Source organism: Suricata suricatta, chromosome 3, assembly GCF_006229205.1.
Source record: "Suricata suricatta isolate VVHF042 chromosome 3, meerkat_22Aug2017_6uvM2_HiC, whole genome shotgun sequence".
NCBI classification, from domain to species: Eukaryota; Metazoa; Chordata; class Mammalia; order Carnivora; family Herpestidae; genus Suricata; species Suricata suricatta.
This window is the reverse complement of record NC_043702.1, coordinates 115,701,311-115,724,439: the sequence shown is the minus strand read 5'-3', so window position 1 is coordinate 115,724,439 and position 23,129 is coordinate 115,701,311. Positions and strand designations below refer to the sequence as shown.

At 43.2% G+C, this 23,129-nt stretch overlaps 1 protein-coding gene across 2 annotated transcripts in view; it reads right to left on the bottom strand.

Annotated features, from left to right (window-relative positions):
* The window catches only part of LIN9 (lin-9 DREAM MuvB core complex component), a 46,915-nt gene that overhangs the window by 4,542 nt on the left and 19,244 nt on the right, over positions 1 to 23,129 (bottom strand). For both annotated transcript variants that reach the window (XM_029934897.1, XM_029934898.1), the window contains 6 exons: positions 18,208 to 18,365; positions 14,093 to 14,226; positions 11,715 to 11,834; positions 11,320 to 11,421; positions 6,337 to 6,417; positions 1,415 to 1,540 (listed from right to left, as the gene is read on the bottom strand). In XM_029934897.1, coding sequence (XP_029790757.1) covers positions 1,415 to 1,540; positions 6,337 to 6,417; positions 11,320 to 11,421; positions 11,715 to 11,834; positions 14,093 to 14,226; positions 18,208 to 18,365 — 721 coding nt within the window. The remainder of the gene's footprint in view (positions 1 to 1,414; positions 1,541 to 6,336; positions 6,418 to 11,319; positions 11,422 to 11,714; positions 11,835 to 14,092; positions 14,227 to 18,207; positions 18,366 to 23,129) is intronic.

Sequence of the window (23,129 nt, the reverse complement as noted above, 5' to 3'; positions counted from 1 at the left end):
GGGAGCACCCTAAGGTGACCAGCCAGTTCCCTGGGGATGGGCATTTATGGTTTTTCCTAATATTTTGCAATTACCAGGAATGTGGCAATAAATTTGGTCTCTAATTAAAAAAATAATTCTAAAAAAAACTTCTGCTGTTTTTGGATGCTCTGACCATTCTAGTGCAGACCTTTTGATAAATATAAGTCCACAGATCTGTTTGGAACATATTAGGAAGAGAATGGCTTAATCATGGTGCTCTCTCTGCTCTTGTGTGAAAATCCATATTGCACTTCCCCCAGAGCTCTGTGGACCTTAAATCATTCTGCTTCCCCGGAAAATGGGCCTATCACAAGAGGCTGGTACACATTGTGCAACTGCACGAGGACCGAGGTCTCACAGGTGATGACTACCAGGAAAATAAAAGTAAAGTGTCACAGATGTGGCTAGAGGGACAAGCCACTGAGGTTCATTATAGGTAGCCCCCGGGCATTGCCCTCCAGTCGGTGCAGGTGGCCTGGTGACACACCCGAGGCGGGTGTGCAGGCCTTCGCTGGGAGGCCAGCACCGTAAAGCACTAATGGGCGAAGAATCTCCTGTCACAAATGGAAGCAGCTCATTGGAAACGTAAAAAACGCCAGTGCGGGAGCTTTCCAACTCATCTTGTTTAATTCCTACCTTAAAGTAAGAACATCAAACTTAAGGAGCGCCTGGGGGGCTCAATGGATTTATTGTAGACTCTTGGTTTCGGCTCAGGTCATGACCTCACCGTTTGTGAGTTCGAGCCCCGCTTTGGGCTCAGTGCTGACAGCGTGGTGCCTGTTTGGGATTCTCTCTCTCAACCCCTCTTGCTTGCACGTGTTCTCTCAAAATAAGTAAGTAAACAAAAAATATTTTTTTAAAGAAAGTCAAATGTTTGGTGAAACACCAAACTGCTTTCATATACATACTTTTATGTACATGGTAACAATTCGCACGTAACCCTATCCTCTCCATACTGGAAGTTCGAGAATCCAGAGCTCTAATGCAAAGTGGAAGGAAGGAGGAGACAAAATCATACACACAGCAGGATCATAAGCTAGTGAGAAGAGGCAGATGCATATAGGGGACGAAAGGGAAATACACCAAGTATAGTATTGGGGGTAGTAGAATTAAGAGTAATCATTCTTCTGGCTTTGCCTAAATTGTTTTCAAGAGTCGGACCGTTTGTGATTCAAAGAAAAATCGACAGAAACGACAGCTCCCTGTGTGCAGAGCATCCCTCAGCACCCACACTGGAACAAGCAAAGCCGTATATGAATGTGGTCCTGCTAACAGACCTCAGAAAGATAATGGCTTAGCCTGAATTTTCTAAAATGCGAAGGCAAACCCATTAAGCTTCAAGTGAAAGAGTGGAGGGGGGCGCAGCCGCTCAGTGATTTCCTACAAGCCCCACCTCATAGCAGTACTGCTGGACTTTGTGCAAGACTTTGTTGAGGTCCTTGTTCAGCTGCTCGAGCTCCAGCACGATGGTCGCGTACCGCCGCTGGAACTCGATGCCGATGGGCATGGAGTAGGACTTCTGCAAGAGACGAAACCACATTCTCGTAAGGGTTGCTTTGAGCAGTGCAATTTCTTCCTTTCCTTTTCCTTTCTGAGAGAGAGAGTGAGAGAGCAAGAGATCGAGCTGGGTAGGGGCAGAGGGAGAAGGAGAGAGAATCTTAAGCTGGCCCCTTGCTCAGTGTGGAGCCCGACACCAGGCCCTGAGCCGAAATCAGTAGGAAAAGATGAACTACTAATATATTGGAACTCACTGCTCTTTGGGAAAAAATTTGATCTTTAACTCCTGTCACTCAGGAAAGTAACTGCAGTATGTACTGAAAATCTCAATATAGGGGCGCTTGGGTGGCTCAGTCGGTTGAGCATCTGGCTTTGGCTCAGGTCATCACTTTGTGGTTTGTGGGCTCGAGCCCCGCATCAGGCTCTGTGCTGACAGCTAGCTCAGAGCCTGGAGCCTGTCTTTGGATTCTGTGTCCCCCTCTCTCTCTGCCCCTCCCACGCTCATGCTCTCTTTCTCAAAAATAAACATTTAAAAAAATTTCTTTAAAAGAATCAATGTAAGAATCCTACAATAGGTCACATTGGAGAAAATAGCCCACATTCCCTGACAGTTATTTAAAAATATACCCATCCCAAAACCCTCAAGAGTATACATGCTAGGTGCTTAGATGTACAAAAATAAATAGAAGAATAAACATCACATTCAAGCAGAATGGTAATTTTTTAGATAGAATGTAATCATTCAGGTCTTACACAGTCAATTCATATATTGTTTAAATTTTTATTGATGTTTATTTTTTTATGTATTATTTTTGGTTATCAATGTTTATTTGATATTTGCAGGCCGCTTACCCCATCTGTGGTGATGGCTTCATGGGCATGTGTGCATCCGTACACATGCCATATCTCATCAAACACACACGTTCAACAGATACAGGTCACTGTACACTAATTCTACCTCCATGAAGTTGGCAAATCGGGAAAAACCCGCGAGAGCAACAACAGAACCCCGCGAACACACCAGAAGCCCCTCCACGTGTCACCTTACGATTCATTCTCTTTTTTCTCCAACACAACCTAACCCTGACATCAAACATAACAGTGTGGCTTTTGAACTTTCTGGAAAATGCAGTGATACAGTATGAACTTTTGTTCCCAGCTTCTTTCAATCACCACTGTGAAGTTCACCCCCTCGGCTGTGTGTGGCCCCAGTTAGACCGCTCACGTGGCAGAGCTAATTTCCTTGGAAGAAACAGGAGACATTTAGCCATTCCACTCGTTCCGTCCAGTGCTGGCCACAAGGGACGCTCCTCATCCTCGCCTGATAACAACGGTGCCGCCATGACACGTGTACCTGGGAGCCCGATGCTGGGTGCCGGTAAACAGAGCCAGAGAGCTTCCCAAAGTGATGCAGTAAGGAAGTTCCAGCTGCTTTGCCTATTTTCCAATCCTTGATATTTTAAGTGTCTGGCTATTAGGCACATTAGAGGTTATGAGTGGTGTCTCTTTGTGGTATTAATCTGCATTTTCTCTATTACCTTCTCAAAAATCTCTTGTACATCTCAATTTCTTTTTTTATAATGTATCTGTTCAATTCTCTTTCCTGTTTTCTATTTCTATCTTTTTCTTCTTGACTTATAGGGGTTTATATACTCGGGATGCAAGTTTTTGGTCAATTATATGCACTGTAAGTATTTCGTTCCATTCTGTGGCTTGCCTTGTATTTTCATGTAGTTGTATCTTTTTTTTTAAAATGTTTTATTTATTTTGATACAAAGAGAGACAGAGCATGAGAGGGGGAGAGGCAGAGAGAGAAGGAAACACAGAACCGGAAGCAGGCTCCAGGCTCTGAGCTAGCTGTCAGCACAGAGCCTGATGCGGGGCTCGAACCCACAAACGTGAGATCTGACCTGAGCCGAAGTCGGAGGCTTAACCGACTGAGCCACCCAGGCGCCCCTCTTTTTTTTTTTTTTTAATGTATTTTATTTTGAGAGACAGAGACAGAGAGTGAGCGGGGGAGAGGGACAGAGAGAAGGAGACACAGAATCTGAAGCAGGCTCCAGGCTCTGAGCTGAGCTGTCAGCACAGAGCCCAATGTGGGGCTCGAACCCACAGACTATGAGATCATGACCTGAGCTGAAGTCAGATACTTAGCCGACTGAGCCACCCAGGCGCCCCTCTTTTACTTTTTTAAAGTTTATTTATTTGAGAGAGAGAGAGAGAGAGAGAGTACGAGCAGGGGTGGGGCAGAGAGGGGGAGACACAAACTCGGAAGCAGGCTCCAGGCTCCAAACTGTCAGCACAGAGCCCAATATGTGTTTGAATCCACAAACCATGAGATCATGACCTGAGCTGAAGCTGGATGCTTAACTGACTGAGCCACCCAGGCACCCTTCATTTCTAGTTTTATTTATTTAAAAAAAATTTTTACAATGTTTATTATTTATTTTTGAGAGACAGACAGAGACAGAGTGTAAGCAGAAGAGGGGCAGAGAGGAAGGGAGACACAGAATGTGAAGCAGCTCCAGGCTCTGAGCTGTCAGCACAGAGCCCAACGCAAGATGTGAGGCTTGAACTCACAGACCACAAGATTATGACCCAAGCTGAAGTTGGAAGCTTGACAGACTGAGCCTCTCAGGTGCCCCCCTCATTTCCAGAGAAGGGTTTTTTTGTCTTGTTTTGAGTAGGCTCTGTGCCCAATGTGGAGCCTGAATTCATGACCCCAAGATCAAGAGTCACGTGCTCCCCTGACTGAGCCAGCCAGACACCCCACTACAGCCTTGTTTTAGAAAAATAGTGGAAATAACCCAAATATCTATTAATAAATTACTTAAATTATGGTACTCTATGGAAAATTTTAAAGGCAGAGATATGTTAATGTATGACAGAATTCAATATTTGTTAGAAAATAATTTTCAAAACCACATATGACAGTATATTCATGGAAGAAATCTATATGCATATACACATAGTTATAGCATATGCTCAGCTGAATAATATTTACCTACGGGGAAGGCACTATAAAAAACTACTGATTTGGGGTGCCTGCCCTCATCAGTAGAGCATGCAACTGTTGATCTTGGGCTTATAAGTTCAAACCCCACGTTGGGTGGAGAGATATTATTTAAAAAACTAAGATTTTGGGGCACCTGAGTGGCTCAGTCAGTTAAGCGTCCAACTTTAGCTCAGGTCATGATCTCACAGTTTGTGGGTTTTAGTCCTGTGTCGGGCTCTGTGCTAACAGCTCAGAGCCTGGAGCTTGCTTCAGATTCTGTGTCCTCCCTCTGTCTCTGCCCCTTCCTGCTCATGCTCTGTCTCTTTGTTATCTCAAAAATAAACAAACACTAAAAAAAATTTTTTTTAACAAAATCTTTAAAAAAAAAAAGAACCACTGGTTTTGTCATCAGTCTTACAATATTTAAATTTTTATAGTAGGAACTGTTTTTAGTCATAAATGAAACAAAACAAACAACAGAACATATCAAGTCACCTAGACTTCTACAAAGTTCTCCCATGGCAAGAAGCCAAGCCGACATCCCGTCCGGACTCCATTCGCAGTAGGGACCACCAAGTAGTTTAAGGCAAGCCCAGTTCTTCGCGGTGTGGAACGCAGACCCCACGCAAGTCCTAGCTAGTGAGAGGAAAGCGAAGTGACTTGATGGCACCGAAAGATAGAAGAGAAGATGGAAGGATCAGAGGAGATGAATGGGGGGGGGCCCTGAGAAGGCGCAGAGAAAAGGGCAGCGAGAGAGTTGCTGGAAACCAAGACAAGAACTAAGAGGCCAGCAGGAAAGAAGCAAAATACACATGTTTAGGTTTAGGATGTGTGACGGCAAAACGTCACAGCTAATTTTATGTTCTCTGTGATAAGCCCGTGAATCTGTCAATGCTAATTTCCTGTTGTGCCTAAAGGAGGTAAGCAGGGACCCAGAAGCCCGTGGGGGTATCTGTGAGCGAGCAGCAGGATGCTCTTAGACTGAAATCCCTTGACATCTTCCGTGTTCAGTTTCCAATTCCATAAAATGAGGCTCAAAATTAGAAAATTCAAAGTCAAGTACAGATAAAAAAAATCCCATCATCCTAAAAGAAGACTGTTCCTTTCAGTGGGGTGTCACTGGTCCATCTGCTTGGTCGCGTGGCAGCGACGGCCGAGGACCACTCGGATGCCCTGGCCCTGCATCTGCCCGTGCCAGGCCCGCGCCCGCCTTCACCTCCCAACTCCCACAAGGCGACCGCACCTGAGGTGAGCTCTATTTGCCATCCTATAAATCCAGAAGCAAGTTAGGACTTTTGATATAATATAAAAACGTTCTTAGTGAGTTTTTCACATTTTTTAAAGAAACTCTGACAATTCTCTCCTATGAATAAAACCAACTCTCCTTTTTTTGGACTGACTAGATAAAGAGGACAGGATGTGAACACTGTCAAGATAATCAGCAGATGCCAATTTATGTATCTTGACTTATTTATTCTGAATCACTTTTTCTAACTTCTGTTAACACGACTTCCTTAGTCAGGGGCGCCAGTGCTAGGGAGTCCACATTCACGTGAACTGCATGAGCCCAGCAGACCCATAAATCCTGCTCATCTGGACCTTTGGAGGCAAAATGAGGTCCGGGGTAATGCACTGCACTGACCATGTACCATGTGCTTAGCTGCGTTCAGTACAACAAGAGATAAAGACAGCAAACGAGGATTTAAAAATAACACTGATCTCACGGTTTTCTTCCATAAAATCTTTTTACTTCCTCAAATATGGAAGTCCCCACCATCTGAAAATGAGACAACTAAATAAAGAAACAAGAGAAATATCCTTACCAATTTTTCTGCTTCAGTGTTCATTTCCCTTAATTTTTTGATATGTTCCTTTTTAATCATGAGAATTTTTGATAATTTGGTCTATAAGGAAAAAGAGATGGTTCGGAATGAATAGAGGCATTTAAGTATAACAGACGCCAAATTACCAAATTTTTCACTAAGATATTTTAGCAGATTTTAGTGTTTCAATATAAATAAATATAGCACAGGCATTTTTATTTTATAAATCTGATTGGCTGGCAAAAAATATTAAGAAAAAATCCATTGTAACCAGAACATGTCAAAAGGGCTAAGAAGTCAGTCTGAACAAGCTTTCATTGGCCGAATATGGGACAATTCGTGTACCAATAGGCAAAACCCTCAATGGACAGACATACAGATATATTAAAATTTAGGAATTTGTACTGATACTATAAAAAAATTAACCATTATTGGAGAATGCTAGGGACCAAACCCATTATTATTTTATATTTTTAAATGTTTATTTATTTTTGAGAGACAGAGAGACAGAGGGTGAGCAGGGGAGGGGCAGAGAGAGAAGGAGATACAGAATCCAAAGCAGGCTCCAGGCTTAGCTGACAGCACAGAGCCCGATGTGGGGCTCGAACACATGAACTGCAAGATCATGACTTGAGCCAAGGTTGGCCACTTAACCAACTGATCTACCCAGGTGCCGCAAAACCCATTATTTTATAAGCTAGAAGACAAAGAGAAAAATCACAGGTTTCTCCTGTCTTCCTATCCAAACTATATAAACTAGACCATCAGGTAATCAAATAATAGGTTAGCAGAAGTTTTTCTTTATAAAGCTATTTCAGGTGATAAAGAAGGAAAAACAGAACGAGAACAGAGCCATGTTGCAACACTAATTAATGATCCCATCTCGGCACTGATAATCACTGCAGCCCACTTTTCGTGAACATGTAAAATAGCATATGGGTCTCCTATGAAACTACTGGGGCACCTGGGTGGCTCAACTGGTTGGGCTCTTGACTTTGGCTCAGGTCATGATCTTGTGGTTCGTGAGTTTGAGCCCTGCGCTGGGCTCTGTGCTGACAGCTCAGAGCCTGGAGCCTGCTTCGGATTCTGTGTCTCCCTCTCTCTCTTTGCTCCTCCCTGCTCTCATTCTGTCTCTCTCTTAAAAATATATAAACATTAAAAAAAAAAAGAGAGAGAACATAAACTACCTATAAAAGTAGTCACATAATCCAGTTTCTTCAACAAGTAAATTGCATGGGAAAAAGAGCATTCAACAGTCTTAAAGTTTATTTATTTTGAGAGAGAGTGAGCCTGCACGTGTGCATGGAGAAAAGGCAGAGAGAGAAAACCCCAAGCAGGCTCTGAGCTGTCAGCATAGAGCCCGACGCAGGACTAAAACTCACGAACTGTGAGATCATGACCTGAGCCAATGTCGGACATTTAACTAACTGAACCACCCAGGCACTCCTCTTTTCTTTTGTAAATTATTTTTTTAAATGTTTATTTTTAATTTATTTATTTTTGAGAGACAGAGAGAGACAGCACAAGTAGGGGAGGGTCAGGAAGAGAGGGAGATACAGAATTTGAAGCAGGCTCCAGGCTCTGAGCTGTCAGCACAGAGCCCGACGCAGGGCTCGAACCCACAAACCATGAGATCATACCTGAGCTGAAGTCAGACACTTAACCAACTGAGCCACCCAGGCGCCCCTAAATGTTTATTTTTAAAAGAGAGTGCACATGCACGTGTGAGCAGGAAAGGGGCGGGGCGGGCGGGACAGAGGATCTGAAGCAGACTCAGAGCTGTCGGCACAGACCCTATGCGGGGCTTGAACTTACAAACCACGAGATCATGACCTGAGCCGAAGTTGGACACTCAACGGACTGAGACCCCCGGGTACCCCTTTTCTTTCTTTTAAAGTCATTTCGGGGCACCTGGGTGGGTCAGTCAGTTAAGTGTCCGGCTTCAGCTCAGGTCATGATCTCACAGTAGTGGGTTCAAGCCCCACGTCAGGCTCTGTGCTGACAGATAGCTCAGAGCCTACAGCCTGCTTTGAATTCTGTGTTTCCCTCTCTCTCTGACCCTCCCCTGCTAGTGCTGTCTCTCAAAAATAAATTAAAAACATTAAAAAAAAAATAGTCATCTCTACACCCAGCGTGGGAACTCACAAAGCTGAGGTCAAGAGCCCTTTGCTCTAGCGGCTGAGCCTGTTGCGTGTCTCTTAGTTGTGCTTCTTTAAAAACAAAAACAAAAACAAAAACAAAAAGAGCCCTTATCTCAGAGATACAAATAATATACTGACACACAAATGATACAATGTTTAGTAACAGCTTCTGAATAATGCGGCAGGGAGAGAGTGGGGGTAGTCGAGGACTGGCCAGGAGCTGCTGAGCACTGCTGTAGCCAGAGGAAGGGCGCCCGGAGGTGCGGGCCACCATTCTGTCTGCTTGCACATGCTTTATATTGGCTGCATTTCAGAACCCCCGGAAACCAGCTTCTAAGCAGATGTGGCCGCAGGGGCTGGCGCAGCGTGTCCGTGACGGTTACAGAGAAGGCTGTATTTGGTGACTGTAGTTAGAGTCCTAGACAGGCTTCCCTTCTCCTCCAAGTTGTTGCGTTTTCATGAAAATATGTGTGATACTCAGAGTTGGAAGTAGTAAAAGATGGCAAGAGTCCCTTTTTTGTTTCTTTTTCAGTTTTGTGTTGTTTGCTTTTGACAGAAAAATCATGTTTCCTTTGAATTCTTTTCAAAACTGAGTCTTCTCTGAGAAAGCAGATCAATCTCTTTAGATTCCTCAAAACCCCTAACCCCAGGAAATAAAAAGTTCCCTCAAGGGGCACCCAGGGGGATCAGTAAGTGTCCGACTTAGCTCAGGTCAATTTCTCATAGTTAGGGGCACCTGGGGGGCTCAGTCAGTTGAGCATCCAGCTTCAGCTCAGGTCATGATCTCACAGTTTGTGGGTTCGAGCCCTGCGTCGGGCTCTGTGCTGACAGCTAGCTCAAGCCTGGAGCCTGCTTCAGAGTCTGTGTTTCCTTCTCTCTCTAACCCTCCCCTGCTCATACTGTCTCTGTCTCTAATAAATAAATAAAAACATAAAAAAAAAAAGATCTCAAAGTTAGCAAGCGTGGGGCTCTGTGCTGACAGCTTGGAGCCTGGAGCCTGCTTCGGATTCTGTGTCTCCCTCTCTCTCTCTGCCCCTTCCCCGCTTGCACTCTGTGTCTCTCTCAATAATAAATAAACATTAAACTTAAAAAATGAAAAAAATTCCCCCAGAAAGAAAATTCATTGTAAACTATGAATTATGAAAACTTGCAAAAATTTTTAAAATGTTTATTTTGTCATAAAAAATATTCAGAACAGAAGAAGATAAAAACATATCTATTTCAGAGGTGTCTGGCTGGCTCAGTCTGCAGAGGGTACAACTCCTAATCTCAAGGTCATGAGTTCATGCCCCACGTTGGGCTCAGAGATTACTTAAATATGTATATATTTCTAAGCTTAATATTAACAAGAACAACCTCAGTTTCAGAGAGCCTTACATAACACAAAAGCCAAGTACATAAAAGAAATTTTACCTTTTAGATAGCTTAAGATCATAATGAAAGTAGTGTTTTAGTGGGGGTTTACACCTAATTTTTGATGTTGAATATTAAGCCCTGAAACCAAACATCTAAGCATCAATAAAAATATCAATGTTTGAGTGGTGGAATAGTATTTAGTTTTTGGCTCCCTCTGCTGGTCGGTCTCTCTCTCTCTCTCTCTCTCTCTCTCTCTCTCTCTCTCTCTCTCACACACCCACACACCCACACACACACACACCACACACATATTGTCCAAATAGGACATATTAGCTTTGTTTTTATGTCCACTATCTATTCATTTATTTACTTATTTATTTAATGTTTTTATTTATTTTTGAGAGAGAGATGGCTTGAGCAGAGGAAGGTCAGAGATAGAGAGGGAGACACAGAATCTGAAGCAGGATCGAGGTTCTGAGCTGTCAGCACAGAGCCTGGCACAGGGCTCGAACCTATGAACTGTGAGATCATGACCTGAGCTTAATCGACTGAGTCACTCAGGCGTCCTCCATTTTTTTGTACTCTTTCCTAAGCCAAAGTGGTTTTTCTTTTCAAAAAAGGGAAAGAACCAAATCAAACATTCTTCGACTATGATTAAAAAGTAAAGAATTAACAGTAAGTAATTGGATTTATTTAATCTAATTTTCAAAGAAAACTGCTGATGCTCTGGGCTCCTCAGCTACTGACAGCAGCAGGACATACTGAGATCATGTAAATAAAAGCCTTCAGGGGCACCCAGGTGGCTCAGTCGGTTAAGTGTCAGACTCCTGGTGTCCTAATCTCTTATTTTATTATTTTTTTAAGACTTGATTTTTAAAGTAATCTCTGCACCCAACATGGGGCTTGTAACTCACAACCCCAAGATCAAGAGTCAGGCAGGCGCCCCTCTTATTCTGGGGTAACTGGGTGGCAGAGTGGGTTAAGAGTCCGACTCTTGATTTCAGCTCAGGTCATGATCTTTCGGTTCATGGGATCGAGCCCAGCGTTGAGCTCTGTGCTGACGGTGCAGAGGCTGCTTGGGATTCCTTCCCTCCCTCTCTCTCTGCCCCTACCCTGCTTATACTCTTTCTTTCTAAAAATAAATAAATAAACTAAAAATAAAAAAAACCTTCATACTTAACAAGTTATGAACAGGTAACCATTCAGAAGGTGACACAGCATATGCTGTAACGGTAGAGTTCCTAACGTAGCAAAATCATAAGGACCAAAGCTAGGAATGCTCAGCAAAGAAGACTTCGAAGTCTTTTTTGCCTGTTATGACTTCTGTTTTCAAGCTTTGTTACAAATAACAGAATTCTTAAAAACAACACAATGATTAAAGAAAAAAAAGTAAAAATATTTGGTCACTGAAACATTTTTAGCTTTAGTAACACAAAAGGCATGGTATGTTTTCAGAACCACACAAGCTATGCCGAGCCGTTCTTACCACTTGGATCAGGAATTCTACTGGAAAACCGCCTAACGTGTCAGGGTCAGAGCCAGAAATTTTACTTCTCCAAGGTGACTGTCCTAGTAACGGGTCATTATCCTATGGGAACAAAAGGGAATCGTTTAACCTCGGACTGTTCAAAAAGAAAGCATTTTATTTTTGGATAAAAAGTAATGCCTATTATACGGGGTATTACAGTAAAGAACCTTACAAAAAGGAAAATATTTCCAGAGTTGAAGCAACTATTTATTTAGTCAGCTGACAATGTCAGAGAACGTACCCACCTTCTGAAGCTGCTGTCAACAGATATGCATTTCGTGAAAATGCAACTCACACTCATGACAGTCACTTAGGATGGGATCAGGGATGGACGCCGTTTAAGAAACACTTACCGTAATGGGTGACTGGAGAGGAGGGGTGTAATGTAATCGTGGTGGTGTCATGAAAAATCGAGAAGGCCGCTGTTTTTGTCCGAAGGCAGCAATCGGCATTGTCTCATGAGGCTCATTACTCTTCGAGAAAAGAGAAAACGAGACTTGAATAGCTTCACCCATCGTTTCGGCTCTATAAACATCACTCATATGGAGAGGCGCACCAGCTCACGGGCTAGGATTTATCACAGAGCAGTTTATGCCACCAATGTCAGGGGCTAAAACTGACGGCACGGTACGAAAACACTACTTTGCTGGGGCGCCTGGTGGCTCAGACCAGCTCAGGTCATGATCTCACACTTCGTGAGGTCGAGCCCTGTGTTGGGCTCTGTGCGTACAGCGAGGAACCTGCTTGAGATTCTGTCTCTCTCTGCCCCTCCTCCACTCGTGCTGTTTCTGTCTCAAAACTAAATAAAAACATTAAAAAAATACATTACTTTGCTACCAAAAGACTAAACTCCAAAAACAGGATTAAGAAAAAGGCCAAAGGAATGAAACAGAAAATCAAGGATTAATATGAAGGTGTCCTGTGGTCACCTGTGCATGCTGAGGGCCAAAGGCTGTCTCTGTGTCACCTACTCCCATTCATGTCCACCCTTATCTGCCCAGGGAGAAATATGTGGGTGAGTTCATAAAGGAAATTAGAAATTACATTAATGAACCAAAAAGCAAGTCTCCTTTTCTGAAAGGAGATGTTGAAAGATTGCAGTCTCTAATGAAATACAACTGAAGGTAGATGCACTGTGCTCTAGGGTTAGTCCAAATTTTCTTTCTCTCCCACTTCTCCTTTCTAAAACATATGTTTGATAAGGAAGTCCTCATGATAAACAGTAATAGTTTTTAAAAAAGTATAAATCAGGGGCACCTGGGTGGCTCAATTAAGTGTCTGGCTTTGGCTCAGGTCATGATCTTGTGGTTCATGGGTTTGAGCCCCGCATCAGGCTCTGTGCTGACAGCTCAGAGCCCAGAGCCTGCCTCGGATTCTGTGTCTCTCTCTCTCTCTCTGCTCCATCCTTGCTCACGTTCTGTCTCTCTCTGTCCCTCGATAACGAATAAACATTAAAAATAAAAAATTAAAAAAAAGTACAAATCAGAAAAGGAGGGTTCTTCTCTATTTGCACTAAGGAGACAGAGAAATTTTTTTTTTAAATTTTCAAGAAAGAGAGTGCACAAGCTGAGGAGGGTGCAAAGGGGAAGGGAGAGGGAGAGGGGGGAGAAAGAGAGATGGAGAGAGAGAGACAGTCCCAAACTGGGATGTGTATCTTGATCCCATGACCGTGAGATCCTGACCTGAGCCAAAATCAAGAGTCGGACGCTCGACTGACTGAGCCACTCAGACGCCCCGAAATTTTATATTTAATTGTAAGTTCATAATCCCTAAAAATCACACTTATAATAGAAATGAAAAAATGGGAGTTTAAAAGTGAATAATTCCCATTGTGCTTAAAGGAAAACAATTGCTATAAAAACTTAATTGTTCACTTTTTTTGTGTGTGTGTCTTTTATTTATTTTTGAGAGACAGACAGTGTGAGCAGGAGAGGGTCAGAGAGAGAGGGAAACACAGAATCTGAAGCAGGCTCCAGGCTCTGAGCTAGCTGTCAGCACAGAGCCTGATGCGGGGCTCGAACCCACGAACCGTGAGATCATGACCTGAGCTGAAGCCAGATGCTGAACCACCCAGGTGCCCCAATTATTCACTTTTGAAAAACTTTATCAGACTGCATAGTTGCCTTAGTTCTTAAAATCATGTTGACCAACTGGAAAAGTGGAGCACTCTCGTGATCTTGCTGAATCAGGCCCGATCAGGAGGTCATGCTCTAGGCGTTGAGAGGACTGTGTCAGGAATTCAAAAGATGTGGCTTCTGGTCTTGGCCTGGCCGGAAGCCCGTGCAAATACACTACTCCACATACTTATGTCTTAGTTTCATCATGCAGAAAGTGGGCCTCACTAACCCCCACCCTGCACAATCCTGAGGCTAAAACAGGAGAACAGATGCCAAAGTGCAAGATATTACTTCCTACTTTTAAGGCCGCTTTGTGGGAGGAGTGTGCACTAACGAGGCAGCCAGACAGCGGTGTTCTGTGGTCGAGTGTTGGGCAAGGAGTGACCAGTGCTGTCACACTCTAATGCTAGTGGGGAAGGCGCCATGGAAGGACGGTGGCGCCTGGGAAACGTTGGACATTTCAATACTGTTCTGCTCCGGGAGCCACACCCCCCGGGACCCTCTCCTCCTTAACGAGAAATCTTGACTCTCTCACAAAATACAGTCAGTAAGAAAGAAAATTCTACAGGGCATATTTAATGGGCCGGAGCATATGTGTATTATGCGATACTCACCAGGACCTCATAGTCAGGGACGGTGTGGGTCCCAAGTCCCGCCCTATCAAAAGTTACTCGATAAGTCGCATTAAAAGTATCCACAGCATCAATCTGTCCCGTGAAGAGACCGTCATGAACACCGCGTAATCGTGCTGGGGAAAAAAGCAAAAAGGCGTTAAGGTGTTTGGAAAATACAACAAACTGTCAAAAACAAAACTGCTCTAAGCATGTGATTTAAGCTGTAGGAAGTACAGTGGGGCCCCTCGGCAGCTCAGTCGGTTAAGCATTCAACTTTGCCTCAGGTCATGATCTCACGGTTTGGGAGTTCGAGCCCCACATCGGGCTCTGTGCTGACAGCCTGGATCCTGGAGCCTGCTTTGGATTCTGTATCTCTCCCCCCACCTCTCTCTCTCTGCCCCTCCCCTGCTCTCTCTCTATTTTTGTCTCTCAAAAATAAATAAACATTAAAAAAAATGTAAATGTAGGAAGTATAGTGTTATTGTCTATTATAGTTTCAAACAAAGCATGCACTTTATTTTAGGTTTAGAGAAACAACAAAAACATTTTTAAAAGCACCTATAAATGAAGATTGTTAATTTGATACACAAATGAAATTATGTATCTGCCAGGGGAAAATAGTTTTATTTATATATTTTAAGTTTTGTTTATTTCAATAATCTCTACCCCTAATGTGGGGCTCGAACTCATGACCCCACGACCAAGCATCACATGCTCTACCGACTGAGCCAGCCACGTGCCCCTACCAGGGGGAGATGTTTTTGAGTCTTGCTTTGAACCCAAAATAATAAAAACAAAAGTCAACAGAGGAACTCTGGTTGTTATACACAAGCGAAACAGGTGGACTCGTTCAACTAAAAACAAAGACGGGCGTTGCGGGGAAGGGACGAGTGTGCCAGACCTGAGGGGGCCGTCCAGCAAGGCTGGCATCTGGGGACGGGAGTCCCCAGCGTGTGCCTGCTCGTCCCACACTAACAGAGGGTGTGCTGCACCCACACTGTGTGTCCAACGTAGTTGATGCGGCACACCTGTTTTCCTTCAGGGAGCCCACGGTCCGGAACACGCGGGGTAGCCGGCCCCTAGGTGACCAGGCCCCAGTAAACACCTTGGTCACAGTGACTAATGAGTTTCTCTCTCTCTCTCTCTCTCTCTCTTTTTTAAAATATTTATTGAGTTATTTTGAGAGAGAGGGAGAGAGAGAGCAGGGGAGGGGCAGAGAGAATCCCAAGCAGGTTGCACACTGTCAGCACAGAGCCCAGAGCCTGACATGGGGTTTGAACCTGTGAACCGTTTGAGATCATGATCTGAAGTCTGGAGCTTAACCCACTGAGCCACCCAGGTGCCCCTGGGCTTTTTTTTTTTTTTTTTGGTAAATATTTTAATTTAGTTTTTTAAATTTACATCCAAGTGAGTTAGAGTATGGTGCAACAAGGATTTCAGGAATAGATTCCTTCACGCCCCTCACCCATTTAGCCCATCCCCCCTCCCACAACCCCTCCAGTAATCCTCCGTTTATTCTTCATATTTAAGAGTCTCTTATGTGTTGTTCCCCTCCCAGTTTTTACATTATTTTTGCTTCCCTTCCCTATGTTCATCTGTTTTGTTTCTTAAAGTCCTCATCTGAACAAAGTCTTAGGATATGTATCTTTCTCTAATTTCACTTAGCATAATACCCTCTAGTTCCATCCACGTAGTTGCAAATGGACAAAGTTTTTTAATGCTTATTTATTTTTGAGTAAGAGAGAGAGGGGACACCTGTGGGGGAGGGATAAAGAGAGAGAAACACAGAATCTGAAGCAGGCTCGCTCCAGGCTCCAAGCTATCAGCGCAGAGCCTGATGCGGGGCTCGAACTAATGAGCCACGAGATCATGACCTGAGCCAAAGTCAGATGCTTAACCAACTGAGCCACCCAGGTGCCCTGGGCATTTCTTTTTTTAAATCCAGTTTGACAATCTCTACTTTTTAAGTATAGAGCTCAGTTCATTGACATTTGAAATAATGATAGTAGAGGAGCCTGGGTGGCTCAGTCAGTTGAGCATCAGGCTTCAGCTCAGGTCATGATCTCACAGCTCGTGGGTCTGCCCCGCGTCGGGCTCTGTGCTGACAGCTCAGAGCCTGGAGCCTGCTTCAGATTCTGTGTCTCCCCCTCTCTCTGACCTTCCCCTGCTCACACTGTCTCTCTCTCTCTCAAAAATAAATAAAACATTAAAAAATAAATAAGTAAATAAAATAATGATAATAGGACCAGACTTGAGTTTACCATCTTGCTGTTTATTTTCTATTTATCCCATGACTTTTCTTTCCTTGTCCTTTCTTGTCATCTTTTCATTTAATTATTTGTTAGAATTTCAAAATTACCTTCTCTATTGGCTTATTAGGTATGCCTCTTAGCATTTTTTATTTTTTATTTTATGTTTTTAAGCTTATTTATTTATTTTGAAAGAAAGGGAGAGAGAAAGAGAACATGCAGGGGAGGGGCGGAGACAGAGACAGAGAGAAAACAAGTGTGTCTCTGCAGGTGGGAGAAGGGCAGGAGACAGGGAAAGAGAGAATCGTAAGCAGGCTCTGTGCTGTCAGGGCAGAGCCTGCTCTGGGTCCCTGTCTTCTCTCTCTGCTCCTCCCCCACTTGTGCCCGTTTGTGCACGTGCTCTCTTTCTAATAAAAAGTAAACATTAAAAAAAAGAGAGCCCTAGTAAGTGATTCCTACACACTTTTCTCATACGTGATAATCCAGTCCAATCTATCGTTCATTATAATGATAATAACCTACTTCTAGAACCTCTATAAAATTTTCAGTCTTCAAATAATACTGCCAGTCCTTAAAATCTTGAAGCACTTGACTTTTACAAATTTCCTAGCTGGGGGTGCGGGTGGGGGGTGCCTGGTGGCTTAGTTGAGTGGCCATGTGACTGTTAGTTTCAGCTCAGGTCATATTCTCATGGTTTGCATGTAAGATCAAGCCCTGCACTGAGAGCACAGGGCCTGCCTGGGACTGCCCCCCCACCCCCCCCCCGCTCCTGCCCTGCTCACACATGCATGTGCGCCCTCTTCTCTCAAAATAAATAAGTAAACTTAAAAAAAAAGTCATGTGTTTCTGGGTCACTCTATTCTTTCCAACACTTGTCTGATTTGTAATTACACTGTAGATTTTATATCTGTGGTTATTTATATGGGGTTTTTGGAGCGAATGTATCTTTTCGAGAATACAGTCTCCCCCTCACGTCATCTCCAGCCTCTCCCCCAGGCTGGTTTTGTTGGGAGAGATCACTGGTATGTTCTGTGCATGGTACGTCATGACCAAGTCCATTCTCCTCCTGCCACCTGGATTTCATATGCACCACACCGTCTCTTCTCCATTACCTACCTTCCCTCTTAATTACTCATCTTCATAATGTAATGGAAATATGCACCAGTTTTATGACCAGAAAAAGTGATATTAATATGTAACTCAAGGTAAGCTTTCCTCCAGAAAACATTCCTTCATAAATCCAACCCTTTTAGAACAGTGACTAATCTGTCTACCCACTTAACACTTGGGTATTTTTTATGTTACATAAATCACCATTTTAGTTGGCTACATTTTTAAGAATTAACCTAAACTTGAGGCTTTGGGGGTACTTTCCTTCCACATTAAAGCTGAAAAGAATACGCAGAATCACTTCTGCCAGCTGACAGAATTTACATCTTTAAATAGAACTTTGCACAAACTACTTCCTGAATAACTTAAGTTTATTCAGCCCTTGGAAATGGACTCTCCCAGAAGCCAAAGCGCGCGAGGACGATGTGTTTGTGAAGAGTGGTTAGAAGGGTAAATAAATGATGTGAAAGCCAAAGACAGAAGAATTTAAAATTTCCAAAGGATAAACAGCGTGTGGCTGCGGGAATCCAGGAGGACTGCAGATTTCACGGCGCCACGGTGCACTGGCTCACGTGGCCCCTGCTTCTAACCAGCAGGCTTTTCCCTCAGGGGTTTAAAAACTAGAGGTCACAGATGCATATGTATTACTTAGAACCACAGTGTAAACTTTTTAACTTAAAAGCCATTCGTCTGGTGGTTAGTAGGAGCTTGGGAAAACTTATAAATCCACCCAGTAAGGAACTTACCCTCACTCACCTGTGACTTTGGTTCCAATAACCAGTGGCAAAGGGATCTCGTCTGGAAGATCTTTGAACTGTGAAACGTCTGCAACCTTCCTCTGTTGTAAGAGCCTGATTTTCTGCCGTTTCTGCTTTAATGCTGATCTCTCTTCCTCAAAGAATGCAGAAGAACATCTAGAATAAATTATAAAAATCATATAAGCCGATAGCAATCCTAGATGGAAACCTGACATCAGACCATCCACCTCACGGCTCCCTCTTTTCCTCCCTGAGTAATTTGTTCAAAAAACAGGTTCGCAGAGATGGGGATTGTTTCTCTTCAAATTATCTAGACCTTTTTAAAAACAGGACCTTGCAGGACTCAAAAGATACATGAGCAAGTCTAGACCGTCCTTCCCTGCAGAGGAGGACAAGTGCACCCTCCACCACTGCTCTGGGTCCCGGACCTCCTCCTGGGCCCAAATTCAGTTACAATATTCCTTCAGAAGAACAAGACATCTTCCCTTTGACCCGGGGAGCTCCCAATGTGGAGTTAAAGATGGTGCTTCCCACCATGTGGGTTTAATCATACTTCCTGCCTGGGAGCAGATCTTTAGGGCCTTACTTTTTTTTTTTTTTTTAATGTTTATTATCTACTTCTAAGATAGAGAGAGTGCAAGCAGGGGAGGAGAAGACACAGAATCCAAAGCAGGTTCCAGGCTCCGAGCTGTCAGCACAGAACCTGACGTGGGGTTCAAACCCACAAACCGCGAGATCATGACCTAAGCCGAAGTCGGATGCTCAACCGACAGAGCCCCTGGGCACCCTAGGCCCGTCGCACTTCTATTCTCGGATACTGGCATGAACCACAGGGGCGGAAGCCAGCTTTCACACCACGAAACATAGATTCACGAAACCATCACCAAGACTAGATAATAAAAATTTTAAGACATCAACCACTCCCCGAAGTTTCCTTGTGGTACCTGTTTCTTTTTTTTTTTTAATATTTTTTTTAAGAGAGAGAGAGAGGGAGACAGACAGAGTGTGAGTGGGAGAGGGGCAGAGAGAAGGGGAGACACAGAATCCGAAACAGGCTCCAGGCTCTGAGTTGTCAGCACAGAGCCCGATGTAGGGCTCGAACCCATGGACCATGAGATCATGACCTGAGCCAAAGTCAGGTGCTTAACTGAGTCCCCCAGGCACCCCTGTTCCTCCTGTTTTCATACTGAACTTCTCAAGCCATCACTAAGTTGCTTTCTGTCATTATAGTTCCTTCTACAATTTTATATATAAATGAAATCATCTGGTGTGAACTCTTCTGTCAAGTTTCCCTCACTCTGCATAATTATCCCAAGAGGAATCTGTGTTGTTGCAGGTGTCAAAGATTCATTCTTCTTACTGAAAAACTGTATCCTACTCTACAAGTGTGTCATAATTTGTTTATCCCTTCACCCAGTGGTCGACAGTTCGGTTGCTTCCACTTTGGGGCGATTACAACTAAAATGATAGGAAATCTATGTATAGGTTTTTGTAGAAATGTATGGTTTAATCTCTCTTCACTAAATACTTAGGAGAGGAATGGCTGGGTCTTATGTGTGTGCTTAGCCACATATTACCAAAGAAGATATATAAGCCTATTTGATGCTCCACATCATAGGTCATCAGGGAAATGCAAATTAAATGAGACACTAGCATACACCTGTTAGAATGACCAAGCTCTGGAACACAGACACCACCACGTGCTGGCAATGGTGGGAACAACAGAAACTCTCATTCCCTCAGGTGGAACACAAATGGTGCCGCCACTCTGGAAGATGGTTTCATGGTTTCTTACAAAACTGCACATACTCTTACCACACAATCAAGTAACCACGCTCCTTTGTATCTACCCAGATGAGCTGGAAATGTACATCCGCAGCAAAACTCCAACACAGTTGCTCACGGCAGCTCTGCTCCTAACTGCCCAAACTTGGAAGCAACCAAGATGTCCTTTAGTGAATGGATAAACAAGCAGTGGGACATTCAGACAATGGCACATTATGCAGTACTAACAAGGATGGATTACTAGGGCGCCGGGCTGCCTCAGATGGTTAAGTGTTAGACTCTGGATTTCGGCTAAGGATATGATCTCACAGTCGCGAGATCGAGGCCCACACGGGGCTCTGCACTGACCATGGAGCCTGCTTTAGAGTCTCTCCCTCCTTCTCCCTTTGCCCCTCCCCTACTTGTGCTCTCTCACAAAAATTTTTTTTAATTTAAAATCAAACAAAAAGGATGAACTATCAAGCCATGAAAAGATATGGAGGAACCTGAAATGTATATCACAAGGTGAAAGAAGCCAATCTGAAAAGGCTACATACTCTGTGATTCTGATATGTGACATTCTGGAAAACGGAGACCCCTGGAGCCAATAAAAAGGCCAGTGGCCAGGAGCTGGGACTGTGGGGACAGGAATGACTAAGTGGAGCACAAAAGACTTTTAGAGCAGTGAAAATACTCTATAATCTTCTGATGGTAGATATGTCATTATACATTTTTCAAAACCCACAGACTGTACAAAACCAAGAGTGAACCCTAACGTAAACTATGGACTTTGGGTGACTCATGAGGAGTTGATGCAGACCCATCAACTATCACAAATGTACCACTCTGGTGAGAGATGCTGAAAACGGGGGAGGCTCCATCTGTATAGGGGCTGGGGGTATATGAAAAAAAACCCCAGATCTTCCTCTTCATTTGGTTGTGAACCTAAAATTCTCCCCAAAATTCTCTCTTCAAAACAGAGAAACTATCAGTTTTCCAAAGCGGTGGCACCATTTTACATTCCCATCAACAACAGAGAGAATTCCAGCCTTGCCGGCACTTGGTGCACCTTCACCTTGTAAGTTTTAGACACTGTGGGATACCGTGCATCTTTCTTTGACTAACACGGTGAATATCTTCTTGAGTATTTATTTGATATCCTTATATCTTTGGTGAAGCATCAATTCAAATCATTTGGCAATTTGTTAACTGGGTTGACTCCCCATTTTTGCATTTTTAAAAATTGAAGTATAATTGACTTACAATGGTATATTAGTTTCAAGTGTACCATACAATGATTTGATGATTTTATACAGCGTTTAATGCTTACCACAGTAAGTATAGTCGACGTCCGTCGCCACATGTTATTATATTGTTATTGACTAGATTCCCTATGCTGTACTTTTCCTCTCCATGATTTATCAAACTCCCTATTTCATCCACCCACTCTCATCCACCGCCCCTCAGATAACTATCAGTTTGTTCTCTGTATTTAAGTCTTTTGGGAGATGCCTGGGGGGCTCAGTTGGTTGAGTCTCCGACTTCTGCTCAGGTCATGATCTCCCAGTTTGTGAGTTTCAGGCCTGTGTCAGGCTCTGTGCTGACAGCTTGGAGTCTGGAACCTGCTTTGGATTCTGTGTCTCCCTCTCTCTCTCTGCCTCTCCCCTGCTCATGCTCTGTCTCTCAAAAATGAATAAACATTAAAAAAAATTAAAAAAAGAGTCTTTTGGGTTTTTTCTTTGTTTAGATTCCACATATAAGTGAAATCATATTGAATTTGTCTTTGTGTGACTTATTTAACTTAGTGAAATACCCTCTAGGTCCATCAGTGTTGTTGCCAATGGCAAGATTTCATTTATTATGGCTGAGTCACATCCGTGTGTGTGTGTGTGGGTGTGTGTGTGTACATCTTTATCCATTCATCTATGGATGGAAACTTGGGTTGCTTCCTTATCTTGGCTACTGCAAATAATGCTGCAATAAGCACAAGGATGCATGTTATCATTTTGAATTAGTATTTTCATTTTCTTTAGGTAAATGCCCTATGCAATTACTGGATCATATGGTATCATATTTAAAAATTTTTTTAATGTTTATTTTTGAGAAAGAGACAGAGCATGAGCAGGGGAGGGGCAGAGAGAGAAAGGGAGACACAGAATCTAAAGCAGGTTCTAGGCTCTGAGCTGTCAGCCCACAGCCTGATGTGGGGCTCACACTCACAAATCGCGATATCATGACCCAAGCTGAAGTCAGACGCTTAAGTGACTGAGCCACCACGTGCCCCTCTATTTTTAATTTTGTAAGGAACCTCCCTACTATCTCCCACATTGGTTCCAAGTTACATTCTCAACAACAACCTCGCATTCGAGTTCCTTGAGTTTCTCCACATCCTCCCCAACTCTTGTTAGTTTTTGTCTTTTTGACTCGCCATTCTGCAGCTGGGAGGTGCTCTCACGCAGTTTTGTATTTTCCCAGTGACGAGTGATGTTGAGCATCTTTCCATGTGGCTGTTGGCCATCTGGATGTCTTCCCTGGAGAAATATCTATTCAGGTCCTCTGGCCATTTTTCAAACGGATTGTTTATTTTTCTGGGGTTAAGTTGTGGACATTCTTTCTATATTTTGGATACTAACCCGTTGTCAGATCATTTGCGAATATCTTCTCCCATTTACTGTCTGCAGTTTTGTTTTGTTGATGGTTTCTTTTGTATGTTTGGTTTTTATCACCAAATTTCCAGAGGTTTTATAACTGGATAGGATATACACTTTCAGTAATTTTTATTTGAATAGTATTTTTTTTAATAGTAGATTTATATGGCTTCTAATTTAGAAGGCTCAAGAGGCACTAAAAATTAAATACTCACATCCTTCAGCTTCCAGGTTTCCCTCCCAGGCGGTCACTATTCAAAGTTTCTCACGCATCCTTCATTCATATTTTGGGCTCAAAAACGCACATGTTCCCTTCCTATTTTCTCCGAAAGCGACTATACTCCCTGTGTGTTTCTGCCTTCTTTTCTGAATGTATCTTAGCAATCTGTTCGAAGTCAGCACAGAAGGAATTATCTCTGGTTTTATTCTGGTTTACATTTAATGGTTTCAAAGTTGTCACTATACTGAGAGACCAGATTTGAATTAATCATGCCTTTATTTTTATTTA